Here is a 20,388-nt window from a genome sequence, read left to right as displayed (position 1 = left end):
GAAATAGAAATTGTGTTCACACAAAAACCTGTCCATGAATGTTTACAGCAGCCTAATTCTTAATAGTCCCAAACCAGAAACAACCGAGAGGCCCTACAATACATGAACAATTCAGGCAGCTGTGGCACAGCTGGCCAGGGGACGTGACTCGGCCAGGGAAGGGCGGGAAGGAGGGGCTGACAGTACTGCCACAGCCTGGATGGACCCCGGGAATCGTGCTGCAGGAAAGGCAGTCCCGAAGGTCACACCGTGTGAGTCCACGTATATCACATCAATAAATAATACGGGGTTTAGTACTAAACATCCAATTCGACGTCCAGTGAGAAAGACTGGGACTCGTAGCTACACCCAGGCTTCAAGGACATCTAATGTCAAGAGAAGTGTGGCTCCCTGGCCCCATTCCGTCCTCCCGAACCTGCCGCCAGAAACCGGTGGCCGCTGGGGAGACACATTTGGGGGCCTGCTGGGCACTTTCTAACATGTACAACAACTAGCATTGAACAACCACTTAATGGGACATCTTTTCACAAATTCATAAATATATGCACCGTGATTAACCGGGTGGGCCTCCAGTTGTCACCCTCCGCGACACCCAAGTATGACGGGGAAGGCCATCCTCCCAGGGCTGCTGGTGGTGGTGAGAGCCTCCCGGCACCTGACAACCCGGAGAGGTGGTGCCCCCAGGGCACAGGACGGAGAGAGAGGACAGCTCACCACCCTCACTGAGCCCCCACCTCCGGGTGCTGGGCAAAGAGGCCTGAGGTTGCTGGGCGGGCTCCCAAGGAGAGCACAAAACGTGAGCACAAACAGGAGCCAAAAAGGACGAAATACGTCTTCACGAGGAAGCAGCTTTGCGGTGAGAGAAATTTCATCCCCAATAATTAGGGACTTGTCCTGACATTTTCAAATGAGCTTCAAACAAAAGCACCTTTCACTGCCTTAGCCTTGCACCACTAGGTAAGCAGGGGTCACTTAGGTGGTGTTTAATGCAAAGAATTTCTGCTGATTTTAAAGGATTTTAATTTTAACTTAAAAAAAAAATTATTTCTGTTGTTTTATTCCACCTCTTCCCCAAGGTAAAAAGTATCGGTGCTTCGATTTTATTACTGCTTCCCAAAATTAGCTCTTAGGTTCCAATAAACAGAAAAGAAAATATAAAAGGCAATATTTTTTTTAGGCCACACTGCGCTGCTTGCGGGATCTTAGTTCCCTGACCAGGGACGGAACCCCGGGCCCCCTACAGTGGAAGCACGGAGTCCTAACCACTGGACCGCCAGGGAACTCCCCAAAAGGTAATTTTTAAGTACAGATTTAACAAAAGATTCTTACTGTATTTCAATGAGTCTTACAATTACTGCCTGAGGGTATATATCAGGGCACAAACGTGAAGACTTCTCAAAGAATCACCAGCCTTCCTACTGATGCTCAAGACAAAAGAAGAGAAACTGCAGGACACAGATGAGGTCCTGAGCTTTCCTGGGAAACTTTTTCTTGAAGGTTTCAAGGACCCCATGTACTTCAGGGAACAGAGAGCAGGCAGGCCATCGGGAGCTGCAAGGGAGCACGGGGCTCTGTGACCTGATGGAGCCCCTGCATCTGAGGACGGAGGCTGCGCTTCCATGTCACCCCACCAACCAGAAGGCGAGGCTGCAATGCTGATCCCTGGCCAGACACTCACTCGTCAAACAGACAGCAGCACCCACTGTGCACACTTGCCCACTCCTGAGCTGTGGACCCTCCAGGCCCCCTCTCCATCCCCACCTGGACGGGGGCAACTCGTCCTGACCCACCCTCCACGGGCTATAGTCCACTCCTCGGCTGGGACTCAGAGGGAGTGGGAGCCACCCTCCATGGGCCCCCATCCCCTGGGCGTCCCTCCTGCTTCACAAGCCAGTGACCACAGCCTCTCGGGGGAGCCGGTCACAGGTCAGAGCCACCCACACCCTCAAGAAAAGGAACAGGACAGGAAAACTTACAGAGGCTGCTCTCCTGCAGTTTACATCTCGGTCAAACACGGCAGCAATCACCAATGCGCTGTGAGAAAGAGGGAAGGCGATTAATGAAAGGGAATCCGCACAGACACCTGGGACGCTGACCGCATAGTCTCCCTCCTCCGCATGCCCACAAGCCCGTCTGTGGCTCGGGGGCCTTGGCTAAAGAGACGCTCATAGGACAGCGAGGGTGGCCAACCCCGACTTCATGAAAGCCAGCAGAAGTCACAGGGAGGGTGGCCTCGTGTACGGGCCTCACGGGGCAGGACGAGGACGGCAGGGTCGGGGCAGGATGACAGGTACAAACAGAGAAACGCATGGGCAGCCAGCGGGGCCCAGGAGGCCAGCAGGAGCGATGAGCCCCGCATCTCCCCAGAAACTGTGGGCAAGCACAGAAAGCAGCTCTAACGGTCCTACCCCCCCCCAAGCCAAACCACGACTGAGCTCCGCAAGAAGGAAGCCCCCAGGCTCATACTGTCCCCCAGCTTCACTGAAACCTCCCTTCACTACGTGATCGCCCTCAACCATCAGGGACAAACCAGAAGGTACTCAAGTGCCCAGTCGGCTTTGGCAACAACAGAAAACAAAGTGGGAACAAAGTGCTGTTTCTAAGTGTGACTTGTAAATTTGCATCTCCTATCAGCCCACAGAGGAAATGTTTGAAAAAGGGTTATTCAGACACACAGAGATCACCTGAAAGGGGTGCTGCCCTCCCACCCGACAGCCATTCTGTTTGGTACTGAAGTTGTGGAACGCAACCCTACAAATCTGTCAAAACCCACAGAACTGTTCACGACAAAGAGTGAGCTTTCCTGAATGCAAATTAAAAAGAAACTATAGGAAGTGGGGTCCTGCAACAGCAGAGGAAATGTGCCTGCGTTACACAGAGACACTACACTCGATGGACGGGGAGGACACACAGGAACTCTCTCCTCTGGGGCGGGTGTGTTTCTCACGGGGGAGGGTTAGCAGTTCTGAAACAACTGCATGTGGATGCCGCAGAGGAGGGAGCCAGGATGAAGAAGCACTGCTCACAGGAGGCCAGGGGACCCGGCGCTGGGCTGGAATCGCAGGTGTCCACGCAGTCGGCCAGGCCGGAGATGCAAAGGATACACTGTGGGAATGGGAGTGGAATCCAGGTATTGGATTCTAAATACTACTCTCCACTATGAGGAACACAGACTCCTGGAGGTGGTCGACTCCAGGGCTGGGTTGAGGGAAAAAGAAAAGCCTGGGGCATCCTGTCATGCTAGAAATTGAGAAACCATTAAAAACAAAGGCGCATGGGGGCAGGGAACACACCGCACAGAAACCAACCTGAAATTGCTCCCAACAGCCAAAGGCAGAGCAATCTGAGCAACAAAATAACAAACAGTGCTAGAGGATAACCCATGATCCACACTGACATAAGTAAACAAAGGAGCAAAAAGCAGAGCAGACATGTTTTCCTATGAAAGAACCACCATGGCTAGCCTAGCGCAGTACCTGATGGGCGCTGGGTGTGAAAACTGGATAGTTATATAGTCTCAAAGTACCCCCAAAATGTTTATTATTTATTAAAAAAAACCAGTCACTTTAAAGACCTCAACTGGCACAGTGAGTTTGGGACGCACCCCAAATGCGACACCAAGAGGGCAGGCACATCACCAAAGAGCAGCTGCGGTTTAACCACTGGCCCCACACGACGCTCATTCCTCGGTCCCCTTTGTAAGAGGTCGACATTCAGGGAAGCTGGTGAAGGGCTTTTATGGGAAAGTCTATTATTTTTGCAATTGTTCGTTAAGCCTAAAGTTAGTTCAAAATTTAAAGTTTTTTTGAAAAGCCACTAAATATATGAAGATTTTTAAAGATCTAGTATCAGTATTTGGGGTCCTTTTACTAGTTGAAGCTGAAATTAATTTCAGCAAAACTCTATTAACGGAACGTTATTCCCTTTTCCTCTCTCAACTCTTTATTATATTATAAACTACAGCCAAAATGAGATTTTTAAAAAATACTGGGTTTAACACTAAAGGAAATTCATCAACTTTAGCAGGACCAGTTAAAGATTAATTGATTCCATTTCAACATCATAATTGCTTTTGTTAATAAAATCTTAGAAATCATTAAACTGATCAAGACATTTACTACTGTGATCTTTCAATAACCAAAAATTACACAACTACTGTTCTTTTTTTTTTTTAATTGAAGTATATAGTTGATTTACAATGTTGTGTTACTTTCAGGTGTACAGCGAAGTGATTCAGTTATACATTATGTGTGTGTGTGTGTGTGTGTGTCTCTATTCTTTTCCAGATTCTTTTGCTTTACAGGTTATTAAAAAATATTGAGTATAGTTCTCTGTGCTATACAGTAGGTTCTTGCTGTTTATTTTATATATAGTAGTGTGTATAATGCCATTTGCAGCAACATGGATGGACCTAGAGATTACCATACAAAGTAAGCTAAAAACAAATATATGATATTGCTTATATGTGCAATCTAAAAAAAAATGATACTGGTGAACTTACATACAAAAGAGAAATAGACCCACAGACATATAAAACAAACTTACGGTTACCAAAGGGGAAAGGTGGGGAGGGATAAATCAGGAGTTTGGGATTAACATATACACACTACTGTTCTTAACAAAAACATGTTTGGCGTTTTATTCTAAATGTATTCCCATCATTGATGGAAATTTAAGTATTATATTTGCATATTAGTAAGAGTCTTTTTTATTTTTTATTAATATTTATTTATTTATTTATTTGGTTGTGCTGGGTCTTAGCTGTGGCAGGCGGGCTCCTTAGTTGTCAGGTTGCGTGGCATGCGAACTCTTAGTTGCAGCATGCATGTGGAATCTAGCTCCCCAATCAGGGATCGAGCAGAGGCCCCCTGCATTGGGAACGCAGAGTCTTATTAACCACTGCGCCACCAGGGAAGTCCCAATAAGAGCCTTTTTAAAAACTCCGTAAGATCATATGTATTCTAGGAAAAGATACTAACCAAGAATTTCTGCTTTCCTTTAACATCTGACACCCGAAAAATGTTGACGTATCTATACTGCCTCTGTACCAAAAGTTGGCATTTTACACTGAATTCTTGAAATTTCCTGTCAATCTATTTATCCTAAATTACAATTTTTAAATTATGGAACACTCATTAATGAGAGAATAGAAAAAACATAGAGAAGAAACTTAAAATCACCTGCCATCCTAACCCTACAGGCCACCATAACCCCTGTAAGGTCACTACTAAGTTATGCATCGAACCGCTCTGACCACCAGCCCTCCCAGCTGTGGACACTCTGGCCCTGCCCGGGGCAGGCTGAGGCCAACTTCAACCTAGCTCCTTGGTGCAGCCGAGACCACTGAGCCAAGTCCAAGTTCCACTCTGTGCCACCGCCGCGCCGTGCAGGTCAGCCTGCAGGGCCTGCTCTGTGGTGCCAAACGGAGACAGCATTGCTTCAAGTCTGTCCGTTTACGCTGTGACTGAGCCAAAACATTAATGAACTCCTGTGCCGAAGGGTCCTTGCCAGCTTTGTCGTGTGTGTTACCTCCTTCCAGCCCCTCCCCTGAACCACAGTCGGCAGCCACAGGGAAGGGGTTCTATCTACTTCACTCTTTCGGCACACGCTCCCCATAGTTACCTGGCAGTGACGGGGCCCAGGCCAAGCTCGGGCGTCCCCACCACAGGTGACACCGCTTACATTCTCCTGCAGACCCTTCTCTGTGTTCGGCCTGAGGTGGGTCTGTGGGCCTCCCGCGCCCCCGTGGCAAGGCCCAGCCCACTTGGCTCGGTCCCTGTGGTCACTTGCCACACAGCAATGGTTCCTGGAGAGACAGTGTGTCGTGGGAGCCCGGCAGAAACCCCCCTGAATGGCACGCAGTGGTCTGCCTCTGGGCGCAAGCCTCCTGTTCCATCACGGTGAACACACCCTGCCTGTGGTCACAGGAACAGACCCCGAGCTCACAAGGGCCACAGGGCCAGGCCACCGACTCAGACACACAGGGTGAGGCTCGTCCAAAGGCCAGCTTCCGAAGGGCTTGCGTTGGCTACAGCCTGAGAACCTGACCCTGGGGCACCAGAGACAGGCCCAACCGCCTCCATCAGGTTGCTTCTGCATTCACAAGTAAATGGCTTCAAATACTGGCTGCTTTATCCATATTTTACCAAACTTCACAGAACACAGTAGGACAAATATAACAAAACCACTTAAAAAGCACAGCTCTTAGTCAAATATAGACTCAAGTTAATTCAACAAATCCACTGTGTATATACCTATGAATGCAACAGGTTTTAAATACTGTTCTGATTTGGACTAAATTTTGAAAATTACTCCAATTTCACACTTTCAGAACAAAAGTGGCTTATCTAGAAATACTAGCATGTTTCAAATAAAAGTAGGTATGACAATATTGGTTAAATATAAACATGAGAGCTCCCCCAGGGCCCCCATGTCCCATGTGCTGTGAAGTTTTCCTCAGCAGGATGGGGCTGAGCATGAGTCATGTGCTTTCACTTAGAATTTCAGAGAGAGGTGCAGGGGCCAGACTGTAGCCAGCAAGGACCACACCGACCACAGCCACTGGGGCTGGAACACTCTCAGGTATCTTCAGCTGTTTGCTTTCACTGGGAGAGTTCAGGTAATACTTCACCAGGATTTCCCAACACAGAAAGATGGTCTGTGTCAAACAGAAAGGGACTTGCTTTCTTGTCCGAGTCAGGGGAGCTGCGTGCCTGGACCTGCTCCGAGCTCCAGGCACCTGGTTTTAGCAGGTACAGCAAAGAGCAGATCTCACCCGGAACTCAACTGTTGTTAGTTTGTGTAATATTTTGTAGCAATAAAATACAAAATATACTTTTTACCTTAAGTAACAGTAATCTTGTCATTTCAAAGTCAAAAACTTTTTAAAATATCAGACTAATAATTTCTTACCCATCCGTGTTGTCTGAAAGTTGTAAGTCACATTGGTTTTGGAATAAATTACAAGACGCGCCTGTGGCTGAATTTCTTTCCCTAAATCAGAAGAATCAAAGCTCATACCAGCTGACACAACAGTGAAACACAAGACATCTTTAAAGTGCTTTTCATTCACAGCGGAGCTAAAATGGAGTCTGAGGGGAGACCTAACAGGTGGATGGGGGGAACACTCTGGTCAATAACTGCCACAACTTTTCTCGAAAAACAGAAAGGTTATCTTCCCCCTGGAAGTCTGCCATCAAGAAACGCTGAGTGGGAACAAGACGTAGCTTTGAGCAATGCTTGCCATTTCCTGATTTTTCAGGACAATCTTGCCCTCGAGGAAGAGATCTGGGAGCCAATCCCCAGGCACTGCCCACGCTGCCCTGCTCGCCCAGCTCGCTCCGCGAGGCTGAGTCGGGCACTGCCCCTGGTGCGGGAGGGGCCCTGCAGGGTTGATGTCAACAGGAGCTCGGCTTACAAAAGAGTTTCAGGTGAGGAAATCGCTAGAAGGTGACAACCAACACACATGCTGGCAACAGGGATCTTTTTTCCTTTTCTTGCAAATTAGCTTTTGATTACTGGTGAGATGGTACTTTCTAGATAATGCACAACCATCCTCTACCATTTTAACTTTATGTGTTTCTTTCTCCCTAAATTACATTTGGCTTTTCAGGAAGCTCTATGTACTTATCCACAAAATAATTATTCCATCTCTTAATGTGTCTGCATATAACGCTTAGGAAATACAGGTTTTCAAAATCGACCAACACTAATTCAAACCATGATTAAAATAACCTAAAAACTTCCTTTTTGGTATTTACAAAACAGAGAGGGTAAGCACATATTCACAGGTGAGGTGGAAAAACAGTTCCTCAGGTTCCTTTAGGAAGGGGAGCAGGCCGGAGCAGTTCCTTTAGGAAGGGGAGCGTTCCTTCCCTGCACGGCTCTCTGAGCCGGTGGCTGGCCACACTCTGACCTCTTCCTCTGTATGGGCTGAGCCCAGTCCGGCCTCATTATCACCACCACCTGATTCTTTTCATCAGACATTTCTAGTTCATTTACAGAATTACAGTTTGATCTCAACTGTCTACTTTTGCAGGATCTACTGAAGAGTTTGTGGAAGTATAAAGATATCAAGATTTTATCATGTGCCACGATGAATGGGCTTAAAAGCTGACAATTAAAATGTGGTCACTTATTACAAACCAAGGGAGGCTGATCTCAAAGGACACACCCCAACCGATACTCTGGGGCAGGGAAGCGAGCACCAGCAGCGTCCTGCAGACTCACCTGGCACTGTGACTCACCCCCCAGCCCGCCCGCCTGCCCGCTCCACCCCCCGGGCCTGCCGCCTAGATGGACCGGGAAGGGCTGGAGCACAGGCTCCCTCGGAACCTGCCAAACTGGACTGAGAAAGCTGCCAGGCATGGCTCCAACAGGCACTTGCTGATCCAGTCCTGGGATGGGCACAGGGGAAGGGGACAAGAGGGGCCTTTCTGAGCAGAAACTCCATGAGGCACTAACTCCAGGGTCAATTAGGAGAAATTAGTAGGGCTGTGAAGCAGGAGTCTCTGGGCTCCCCTGCAAGCTGGTGGTTTCAGTGTATGTAAACTCATCAGTGATTGCTTGGGCGTACCCAAGACGTCAGGGAAATTCAGCCTCCACGGAGATCAAAGGCCCCAAGAACCACATGAGTTTCTGTGGACAGACGCTGCCACCAGTACATGCAGCTGTGATCTGTCCCTTGTGCTGAGTACCATTATTTAAAATGAGTCCCAGCTCAGAAAGCTCGGTGTCCTGACCACCCACCTGCACTCCATCCCCCCCCCACATTCCAGTTCCCCCAGGGGCCCCACAGTAGGGCTCGGCCCACCCCTCAGCTGCAAGCAGACCTGCATCACCCTCGTCCAGCAGGTGGGCCGCACAGGCCTCCAGCCAGTGGCGTCGCTGGTCTCTTCAAAGCCCTCTCCCAACAGGCGCCAGTCCAGGAAGTAACCCTCTCACCAAAGGGGGTCTTTCCTTTTCTGAGTAACAGGGCATCACCCTGAAGTAAGATGTGCCGGTGCCCCTTCAGCTTCCAGGAAAATTGGACAGGAGTCTGTGAAGGGCCGCCTACGCCGCCGGGAATCCACATTGACAGTCACACCACGTGAGCAAGGGCCAGGCTTAACACTTACCAGCACTTCTGCTCACCGGCTGGTACTCTGCATTATAAAACCACTGCTAAGATTAGCATTGCAATGGTATCTGCTTTTGGGTGAAAGAGGCTCCCTTCCCAAGCCCAGGGCCTGCACAGAACCCTGCTCTCTGGCCCACGTATGCCAGCAGGGACAGCAGGACTCAGGACCCTTCACACTATTTCTCTCCAAGTTGGTGACTTGTGACTCTGACGTTCTCACCTACGGGGCAATGAGAAGCTTCTCCCCGAAGCAGAGGACGTGGTGAGTGGTGGCCGCCCACCTCTGTGCCCAATGCCTCTAATGACCCTTCAGCCCTTGGCAATACTTCTCCCATTGGGCTGAACCAAAGAGAGTCCCTGGAGAAAGCAGGGGCCCAGGTTCCTGCAACCTTCCAAGCTCTCAGCCGCAAAGGTTAAACTGAAAAAAGAAGCCTTGTCAGGATGATTTAACTCAGAAATGGGAATGACCATTGGGAGCCAGATTCCCCCAAAGCGGTCACACATCTGCTTCTGGCAGAGGCAGCGTGGCATTTGCAGAGCCAGGCCTGGCTCAGCTCCAGGCAAGCGTCCTTGGAGGAGTGGGAAGCCGCGACACTGAATGAGACAGCATCTAAGGGTTCATCATCCTGTGACTGCTGATGTAAACAATGAGCAAAACACACTTTTTTTGCTTTCATTCTCTAGTTACAGAAGCAACTTCCAAAAAGCTGAGGAGCAGAACAAGAAAGCAGTAGGCAGCGCCTTCCCTGAAGCTGCATTAAACAGCAAACAATCTCATGTTTGCAGAGCAATGGGAGAGTGGGGAACGCACGCCCGAGGGCAGGAACAAGGGACAAAGGCACAGGCAGCCTGGTCTCCGCAGCCAGGCCTCAGGCCACGGTCTCTCCACAAGCCTACTGCCCTCCCACCCCACCCTTCCCCTCCCAAGGATGGACAGGACCAGGAGGAGTCAGACACCTTTACAACTCCCTGGGAAGCAGTGTGCCTCCCTAAGCAGGGATCAGAATCCTCAGGCTGCTCTGCAGGCGCCTCCTTCACGTGAGGGTAAAGACTGAGAGATACAACCTGGCCACGTGTCCGGAGCAGTAAACAGGCCTGAGGACCCTCTCCTGACCCTAGAGTGGCCCACGCCCTCCACGGCTTTCCCCCAGGCCCTGCTGGTGCTCAGAAGGTGGGAGGGACCCGACGCTCGGACCAGAGGAGGAGGATGTCAGGACAGAGTTGCCATGCGGATGCTTTGAGACCTGGGGGGTCTCCCGCTCTTTTCACGGCACCTCCTTTGTGGCAGGCGGCCTCCAGGACCTGAGAATAATGTTGCAATCCATCTCCTAGTAAAAGCCATCAGGTCAGTGTTACAACCATGACTAACCCAGAGGCTGCCACCATGCTTGGCCGCCTCCTCCAGCTCCTTAATCAACAACCAGAAGTACAGACCTGACCTCCTTTTTCAAGTCAAAGGGACTCCGTCCAACAGGAGACAGGGAAAAAATTAACTTACAACATCACTATACTGAGGACACAACTGTTTTGTATTTTCCCAGGCACAAACATAGGATCCTAAAAGTAGGGCTCACGCCCACGCGGGTGGCACAGCCTGCTGCCCTCACTGCTCTGTCCAGGAAACCAGGGAAAATGTATTTTTCCAACCTTGTGAGGCTGAGCTGGTTTTCACTGTACAGGTGCAGACAGTGAAGCAGGCGAGCCAATGCTGTCACTACTCCACAGTGATTGGAAAATCATTTAACAGGCTTTACCTTGAGATTGCGGCCACAAAGGGCTTCAGTTCCTGAGGCTCGTAGGCCCGTGCGAAGGCCCAGCACACATAGCAGGCGGCGTCCCTGACGTTGGAGCCCACGCTGCAGGCGCCCCGCTTCTCCTCGTATGTCAGCGCCTTCAGGATCACGGTGACAACTGCACATGGGAGACAGAGACCATGAGGCGGCCCAAAGCAGCACTCAGCTCCACAGACGCTGCACCTACTGTACCACAACCCTGCTGGCACCTCAGCCCCAGAGAGGCAGGTGTGAGCAACACACATGGTCCCCCACCCAAAGTCACCCTGAAACTCACGACCTGCTCAGAAAGGGCATCTGCAAGGAAAACACAAGTCTACCAGCTCAACTCAGGTGAAAACGTTTCTTAAAAGTTGCCCCAAAACTCCTAGAGAACGGCACAGACATGCCTGTGGGGCCCACCAAAGGGACGCTGCCGGGCCCAAGGAGACACAAAGGGACACAGAGGCCACCAGCAGCAAGGGGAGGGGCTGGCATTTCACGGGAGCAGGAGGAGGCTGAGCAGCGTCACCCGGGACACCTTCTGATGAGGAAAGAGCATCTGACCCAGAGGACACCTGCCCCGGAGTCTTGCTGTCAAGGGGACCACGAACGATAGATGGGCTTCTAGTTCTGCCCAAAAACAGTCACCAGCTGGTGAGCAAGCTCGGAGGGAGGAGACCCCGCTCGGAGGGAGGAGACCCCGTTACACAGGTGTCCTAACTCTGCTCAGAGGGCATCTGTGACCTCACCGAGCTTTGGGGCTGAGAAATAGGATGACAAAGTAAAGCAAGCCCATGGTCATTCTGTGCTAACTTCAGGAATAACCCAGATACATTTAATTATCTAAAACACCTGTGATATTTAAAGTAATTTGAAGTACATACAGATTGTCCTTCTGGTTCCATTTTAAAATGTCTTACTGAGTTTTGTTTTGTTTTGTTTTTAATTTTTATTTATTTATTTATTTATTTATTTATGGCTGTGTTGGGTCTTCGTTTCTGTGCGAGGGCTTTCTCTAGTTGTGGCAAGTGGGGGCCACTCTTCATCGCGGTGCGCGGGCCTCTCACTATCGCGGCCTCTCTTGTTGCGGAGCACAGGCTCCAGACGCGCAGGCTCAGTAATTGTGGCTCACGGGCCAAGTTGCTCCGCGGCATGCGGGATCTTCCCAGACCAGGGCTCGAACCCGTGTCCCCTGCATTGGCAGGCAGATTCTCAACCACTGCGCCACCAGGGAAGCCCTCTCACTGAGTTTTTAATAGTGCACATGTAATTTTTGATATAAAGAGAGGAGAGAATTTAAGACACATGGTAAAAGCACTGTAATGTTTAAGGGAGCTGAAATTGTACTGTATTTACCTATTAAATTTATCAGATTCATGTATTTCAAGTACTTGGGAAAGGTTTGCTTATTAGAGACATGTACTTAAAAAGAAAATATATAACACTCATGCATAGGGTTTTAAAAGTATAAAGGTACTGAATTAATTTTATAAATGAACAATTTTTTAAAGTCTCTTAAAATGATTATAATAGTGAAATGTAATAGAAATAACCTTCAGAAAAATTTTAACTAACAATTCAAAGGTAGAGTATTAATTTTTTTAAATCACACTCAATGAAATTCTCTGAAGACTGAACATCAGTTCAATCTACTGATCCAAAACAGACAACGATGCTGCCATAAAGCACACTAAACAGCTCCCACGGTGTTTAGAGAAGTATTAGAAGTGAAAATGAGTATCTGTTCTGAGAAGATGGCGTGGCCGCACATCCCAGCTCTCGGGCACCAGGGCAGAACCGCTTCCGTGGATCACCATCCAACACTGGGCCGCCGAGCACAACAGTGGACGGGCAGGTACAGAGCCCACGCCCCCCGGGAGGCCAGCGTGGGAGCACATTCTTCTATCCGTGCACACGGCCAGAGTCTCCCTGTCCCAGCAGCACCACCCCTCAGGCCACACGTTGCAGACACGGCGAGAGATGTCCAGGGTAGAACTGGAACATGGTAGCGTCCCATGTGGGGCAGGTGGTGCCCAGACAACTCGTGCACGATTCTCACGTGCATGAACTGGTGTGAGCGTGTGAAGGTCGACGCACAAGACAGCACAGGAGACAGCACAGGAGATCAACCACTGAACAAAGCGAACAAAGAAAAGCCGGAGAGCCAGCGGTGAAACAGATAGGGTCATAAAATGCACCAAGTGACCAAAGGCACAGCCAGAGGGGACAGCCCTCCCTGCGGCAGCCCCACCCTCTCAGGCACATCTGGACTGGGATCTCCCCTGGGTCTGGGCACCTCACTTCTCTCTTCTCTATCTTCTCTCTCTACTGTAATCTGCAGTCTGAGAAAAGACACTCAAGGTACGGATTTAAGAAAAATGAAGCACCAATTATTTGCACATGCAACTATCATCACAGAAATTATCTTCCAAAGAAATGTACCTAGAAACAGTCTTAGGCAAAAAATCAAAAGAAACAATGGCAGAACTATGAATATTATATACAAATGTCCCCTCTGCCTTTTGCATCTAAGGACTTTTGATTCTCCATAGAGAGCAACAAAAAATAGATTTGATTCTGTACCATTTATTTTGTATACATATGATGATTACTTTTAATAAGATTTGTAAATGTTCACATAAATTTACTTAAAATTACACAAGATAAATGTACTCCAAAATAAAAATCTCAAAGACATTGTATTATCAGTTATATGCATCTCAACCAGGACTGAGGAACTCAAGAACATGTTTCCTCAATATTAACAGCGCCGCAAGGGCACCTGCACTCAAAGTTCTGGCGGGGCACCCACACTGTAGACACCAAGGTCACTCATGCCTGGAGCTGGCCTTATTCCTCCTCTGTGCATGCTGAGGATTCCAAACATGGAGCCACTCTCTTGCCAAGTTCTCATGTCTTCAACCCAATGGCAGTACAACACCCCACATGGGATATGCAAAGGCCCCTCAAATTCCACAACGTCTGAAACAAAGCCCATCTCGCCCACACATCCTATGTCAGCCAGTGGCCCATGCCCCTCTGGGGCACAGTTCAGGGCACAGTGGTCATCCCAGGGCTGCCCCTCCTTGCTTCCCTGTGTCCAGTCAAGGCCTGCCCCGCCCACAGCAGCCACACCTCTGCAGAGGACCCCTTCACTCTGGTCCAGCATCTCCCTGCCCAGCCCCTCCATCACTGTTGGACCACTACCAGCCTCAGCCTCTGGTCAGCCTAGTGACTCACCTCAGCAGAGCAGAGCCCAAGCTACCCATGGCTCCCTCTCGTGAGTGCCCCAGGGCCACTACACCAACTCCCCACTGGCCTCGCATCTCTCTTGGCCACAACCAGATGCATGCCACCCCTCCCACCTGCAAAGCCCCCGGAGCCCTCTCTGCCTGGCATCATACCCTGGGAGCACCAGGCAAACTTCCCTGAGCAGGAGCCACTGAAGCTAACAAGGGTCTGCCTCCACCAGTCAGCACACCAGGAACTAAGCTCAGCTTTCTGAAAGAGTACCTGTCCCTCTTTGTCTACCGCCTAAAACTGAAGCATACAGTTAAGGCTCACGGAGCATGTATACCCAATGTTCACTGAAGCACTATTTGTAACAGCCAGGACACAGAAGCCATCTTAATGTCTGACAACAGATGAATGAATAAAGAAGATGTAGTGTACATATACACAATGGAATATTACTCAGTCATAAAAAAGAATGCAATAATGCCACTGGCAGCAACATGGATGGACCTAGAGATTATCATATTAAGTGAAGTAAGTCAGACATAGAAAGACAAATATCATATGATATCACTTATATGTGGAATCTGAAAAACAGTACAAATGAACTTATTTACAAAACAGAAATAGACCCACAGACATAGAAAACAAACTTATGGTTACCAAACGGGAAAGGGGGGAGGGATAAATTAGGAGTTTGGGATTAACATATACACACTACTATATATAAAATAGATAACCAACAAGGTCCTACCATATAGCACAGGGAACTATACCCAATATTTTGTAATAAACTTTAGGGGAAAAGAATCTGAAAAAGAATATATATATATTATATATATATATCTGAATCACTGGGCTGTACACCTGAAACTAACATGACATTGTAAATCAACTATACTTCAATAAAATAAAATAAAAAATAAAAAGACTCACGGAGCATGTATAAATGCCAAACCAAACCAGAGGACACTACCACAACTGATTCAGATAAAGTAGTTAAATCTAATTAGCGATTTTAAAATTATTATCCAAACTTGAACTAAACCAAATCTGTAATGCTTCAAATTGGTCTTCATTTGTCTTACCTGGAAAAGTTCTAGTTTACCTGGAATTACTCCTAGTTTTCTAGTGTTGTTCATATTCACTCTCTGTGTTAAGAGGGTAGCCCATTCATGGCCCAATGCATGTCAAAACTAACAGGCTGTGGCACCTTGAGGGGAAGCATCGCACAAACTCGCTGTCACTGCCGCCCCAGATTCTCTAAAACCGCCACTTTACCCAGCTGCCCAGACACTTCTGGGGAAGACGGTTCAGCAACGCTATAGCCTGAAGGAAATCTGGATGCTAACTGCTGAGTCCCAATTTATCCGTCCACTGGACAAAATCAATTTCAAAATAGACAACTGTGAATGACAGCGGTCAGTACTGTTCACTTCTACTTCAGGTGGACGTCGCACTCAACTACTACACTGAGAAATGCTCAGGGCCCCCAGGGAGAAGTCCACCTCCACAGGGACATGGCCCCGCCCTCGACCTGCTTGCCTCCGAGGCCCCTGAGTGGCTGGGGGAGCCTGACCCCAGGTAATTGTGAGGTGGCTCGTGAGGTCGACCAGTCATGAGGAAAAGGACACGCACTGTCATCTGTACCCACTAACAGACATCTGCCTCAGCACAAGAGACCCCCTCATGGCTGACTGGCACTTATTGGTGGGAAAATCGGCAGACTAGGAGGTCCAACCACAGGATCATCTGGCCCACTTCTCTGTCTCAAGGGTCGGGACCTGCGCACCCACCACCCATGTGTGGCTCCAGGCGCCAGTCTTCACTCGCTCCGCAGACTCCTTGGCTCTGCTCCCCGGCCCATCCGCTTCTCTGTCTCAAGGAATGGAAGAAGGTCAGTTTGTGAGAGGGCAGTGGGAGCCGTATGCTGCACTCGGGCTCAACCCTACTTGAGAGAGAAAAGACCGGTGGGAAACATGGGCTCTGAGTTCTGTGTGGCAAGGTGGCCCCCACAAACCCCAACTTTGGTCCCTGGCACCCATACATATGCATGTGATGTCCTTGGGTAGCTGCCTGGCCCTCCAACGACATGAAGGCGCTGGACTTCCCTGTGTCCTCCTGCATCCTCCCGCAGAGCTAGGTCAGAGAAGTAGAGACCCAAGCCCGCCTGGGCCTCAGGGTCTCACTGCCAGCCCTGCCCACCCACGTGGCCATGCTGCTGCAGCTGCCTGGCAAAGCCTCCCTGGCAAGTCCCACCCCAGTCCTTGGCACGGGCAGTTTCAAAATCTTTCTCTCAAAAGCTCCAGTGACCCATTTATAACACCTGCCACAAACATCAGTGGCTGACATCCAAGTGCAGGTGAAGAAGTGCTGCCAGCAACAAACACAGGCCTCGCTGCTGGACTGGGGTCTGAGAGAGGGGACTACGCAGCCACTGACAGCAACGGTGGGACACCTGCCTCACAGTCACTGGAAAGGAATTTGATTTTCATGAAGGAAAATAGCTCGGAAGGAGAGAAAGCAAGATGATGGATTTCTTCAACAAGAAAACTGCAAAGTGGGGCCCTCGGCTCCAATTCATCCCAAGGTGGTAGTAAGTACCGTGCCCCGGGGGTAGAAGGACGGGGTCAGGCCTGCTTCTGCTGCTCCTGGGCAAGGCCCACGGCTGCCCCCGACCTCTCAGGCCTTCACCAGCCTCTCCTGTGCGAAAGGATGCTCTGGGGTTCCAGCTCTGATATCCAGGGACAGGAAGACAAGAGACAGACCAGCTCCAGTCCATGCAGGGTACTGAGCAATCACAGAGCTTTGCGGGAGGAGGTGGTATATGAAGTAGAAATAGTCTTTACCCTAAACTTTTATAAGAAGTCATTATCAGAGAAAAAAATTCAAAAACTAACAACTCTTTCCAGATCCAACAGGTTTAAAATACGGAAAACTCTTCAATAGCACTGAACAAAGACCTTTCTCACGGTTCCAATTACACACTGCAAATACATGTCAAATATATAAGATTCCCCAGAGGGCTTCCTTTTGGCAACCCAGAGTCCAGCAATGTAATTTAAATACCCTTCTCTCTAGACAGCATGTCATTTGTCTAACGCCAACAATCGCCTAAGGACAAAGCAGCCTCCAGGTGAGGGAAACGACTTAACCCTCAGAGCACCAAGTCCCCACTGCAAGGCTTACAGATGCACATCTCCAGAGGTCAGGAGGAACCCAGTGTACTTTTCAGCATCCACAAAAAAATCATCACACAGCCAGCACAGAAGTTATGTGTTTTGATAAGTAATGAATTATACTAATTTAAAAACAAACTCATCACATAAGGAATATCACTGCATGGGGCCAAGTCTCCCAGGATCACTGGGCCATGTCTCCTGAGATGCACTAGAATGATATCTCCCAGGATGCACTGGGCCAAATCTCCCAACACGCACTAGAATAACATCTCCCGGGATACACTTGGCTGAGTCTCCCGAGATGCCTCTGAGCCTCGGCACATGATGGCGCTGTCTGGGGAGCCAACACTCAGACCACGAACCTGCCTGCCCAGAGTCTGAGCCCAGGAAAGTACCAGTTTCCTGGGAGCAGGTGTGGCCATCACCACAGAACTTCTACTTCATCCACCAGTACAAACAGCCATCATACCTTCCTAAAGAATGCAGTCCAACTTGCTCAGAAAAAAATATGTTGAATTTGCTGGGGGAGAGGCAATGACGGACAGAAAATCTGGTTCCACAGACACGTAGTTGTCGGTTCCCACAGGACATCTGAAAAACTGTCCCAAAGGCCCTTAGCTGACCTGTGGGCAGCACTGCCAGCCCCAGCACCAACCACTCAGACTTGCGTGCTGGCCTTCCTTAGAGGGTGAGGGACCCCCACCCCACAGACACTGGGAGACCCCAGCCAGGGCTCGTCTCCACAGTGCATAACGGAACGGGATCTTAGCAGCACCCTGTGCGGTTTGGGGTGGGCCCCTGGTTACACTCTCCCCCAGGTGCCTGAAGCACACTCACCTGCCACAGTGGGAGCACCATGAAGCCCTCTCCCTTTCCACAGAAAGTCACATGGCTGTGCTGGTCCAAGAGCCCTCCCACGCATCCTCCCTGTGAACAAGATCCCCGCCACCACTGCCCACGGTGCTGTGGCTGAGAGCCAAGGCTCAGCTGTCGAGAAGCCAGGAACAGACGCTCTCTCACCAGATGCTCTGAAAACACAAGTTCCCAGCACATGTGAAGCCCACAGTCCAGGCTAAGTGGGTACAGCCATTACTGTGATGCATATTTAGCCAAGATAAGCACTCTCCTCACAAGAGAAACACAACGGCAAGACAGAATGAAGTTACTGTTTTAGCCGGCAAAGTCTTGCCTGAGGGCAGGACCTTCTGAAATGCTTGATACAGTCACAAAGCAAGACTGAGGCAAACAAGAAGCACCTACTCTTCCATCTGATTGTGCCCTATCCCCTCGGTGTACAGGGCAGTTCCTGCCACATCACCTGCTCAAAAGAAGTGATTAGCAAATATTCCTGCATAAAGCATCTCAAACCTCAGTAGATCAATACACTTAAGAAACTTTTAAAGCAAATAACAAACGACGTAAATGTGGTATAATGGATAAAGATGGGATGGCAAATACACGTAAGGAGTTCACATATATCATACGAACATCCCAACCTAAAAAGAGGAGAAACAGCAGATGAAGAAAGCTGAAAAAATGTGAATGTTGAAAATAAGGACAAGAGAGCCATTTCTGAAGATCACATGGACAGAACCTGACTTTCAATGAAATCCCCAGACGTGCATGTTGATGCAGCAGGCCATGTGGCCATGACCCACCTTGACCCATCCACAGAGCTGTGGGCAGAACGCCTACAAGCTGACCCTGAACTAGCAAGTCCACTGCCAGGCACTTGTCCTGAGGAGACGGTGCAGGCAGGCGCTGGTCTATGCTCAAGCCACTCACCATGGGACTCAGGAGGAGCGGGTAACAAAGTGGTGAGGGCAGCTCTGCAGTCAGACGGACCTGATCCTGTGTGCCTGGGCCTCCAGGGGAGTGTCCCCAAGTTGTCACAAGAGCAGCACGGCTGCGACCATGGTTTGTAACAGCAGAAATAAAGCCCTGCTATAACGGGGAGGGGGAATGGGAGGTAATTAAATACAACAGAACCATTCAATGCAACTCACACTGCCACCCAAAATAATATTAAATGACAGGAGTACACTCAGAACCCCCAAGTACACTGTACTTAGTCAATGGCTCATGTGCTGAAACCAGTGACAATCAGTACTCACTCTGGGCCAGGCCCTTGTCCAACTGGCCTTGAGAGGCGGGAACTGAGGCACAGAGGGACAGCCCAGGACTTGGACTGCATAGCCAGCCCATGCATCACACTGACAGAGCCCCAGATCACTCGTGCTCACGACCCCCATCTGCCACAACATCAACAGGGCTGATCTCCAGGCAGCAAGATTCCAGGTTTCCTTAGCTTCTTCTTTATGTCACTGTCCCAAATGTCCATAATGAACACACATGATCCTCATGATCATTAAAAAAAGACAACACAACACTTTAAAATGTGGTTCCGCACTTTTCCACTATTCAGGGGGCACTGCTTGGCCGCAAGGCCAAGAGCAGGTGAAGGACTGCCTGGGACACAGGACAACCGCTCCTCGGGGTCCACCGGCCAGTGTGGGTCCCAGGAGTCTGACACCTGAGACAGGATCGCAGTGGGGATCCTTCTCACGGTCAAACACATTTACTCCATTTAGAGACCATTCCTACGTGGAACATGGATCAGAGAAGAGAGGAGGACAAATCAAAGAAGAGTAAACATTAAAATGACCTGTGTGCTCACTTCAGCAGTACATATACTAAAACTGGAATGATAGAGAAAATTAGCATGACATCACTTATATGTGGAATCTAAAATATGACACAAATGAACCTATCTACACAACAGAAACAGATTCACAAACACAGAGAGCAGACTTGGGGTTACCAAGGGAGAGGGGGTTGGGGGAGGGATGGAGTAGGAGGTTGCAGTTAGCAGATGTAAGCTATTATACACAGAATGGATAAACAAGGTCCTACTGTATGGCACAGGGAACTGTAGTCAATATCCTATGATAAACCATAATGGAAAAGAATGTTAAAAAAAAAAAAAGAATGTATGTACATGTATAACCAAATCACTTTGCTGCACAGCAGAAATTAACACAACATTGTAAATCAACTATACTTCAATAAAAAAATAAAT

The 20,388-nt window shown here is 49.1% G+C and overlaps 1 protein-coding gene across 1 annotated transcript in view; it reads right to left on the bottom strand.

Annotated features, from left to right (window-relative positions):
- TBCD (tubulin folding cofactor D) overlaps positions 1 to 20,388 on the bottom strand; it is a 174,201-nt gene that overhangs the window by 63,198 nt on the left and 90,615 nt on the right. Inside the window, exons 14-15 of the mRNA XM_082441993.1 lie at positions 10,873 to 11,029; positions 1,977 to 2,034 (exon numbers count right to left, since the gene is read on the bottom strand). Of these exons, the coding sequence (XP_082298119.1) occupies positions 1,977 to 2,034; positions 10,873 to 11,029 (215 nt within the window). The remainder of the gene's footprint in view (positions 1 to 1,976; positions 2,035 to 10,872; positions 11,030 to 20,388) is intronic.

The sequence above is a fragment of the Balaenoptera physalus genome (assembly GCF_965194825.1).
Source record: "Balaenoptera physalus genome assembly, chromosome: 20".
Lineage (NCBI taxonomy): Eukaryota > Metazoa > Chordata > Mammalia > Artiodactyla > Balaenopteridae > Balaenoptera > Balaenoptera physalus.
The sequence above is the reverse complement of the archived record's forward strand: the minus strand, read 5'-3'. Positions and strand labels throughout refer to the sequence as shown.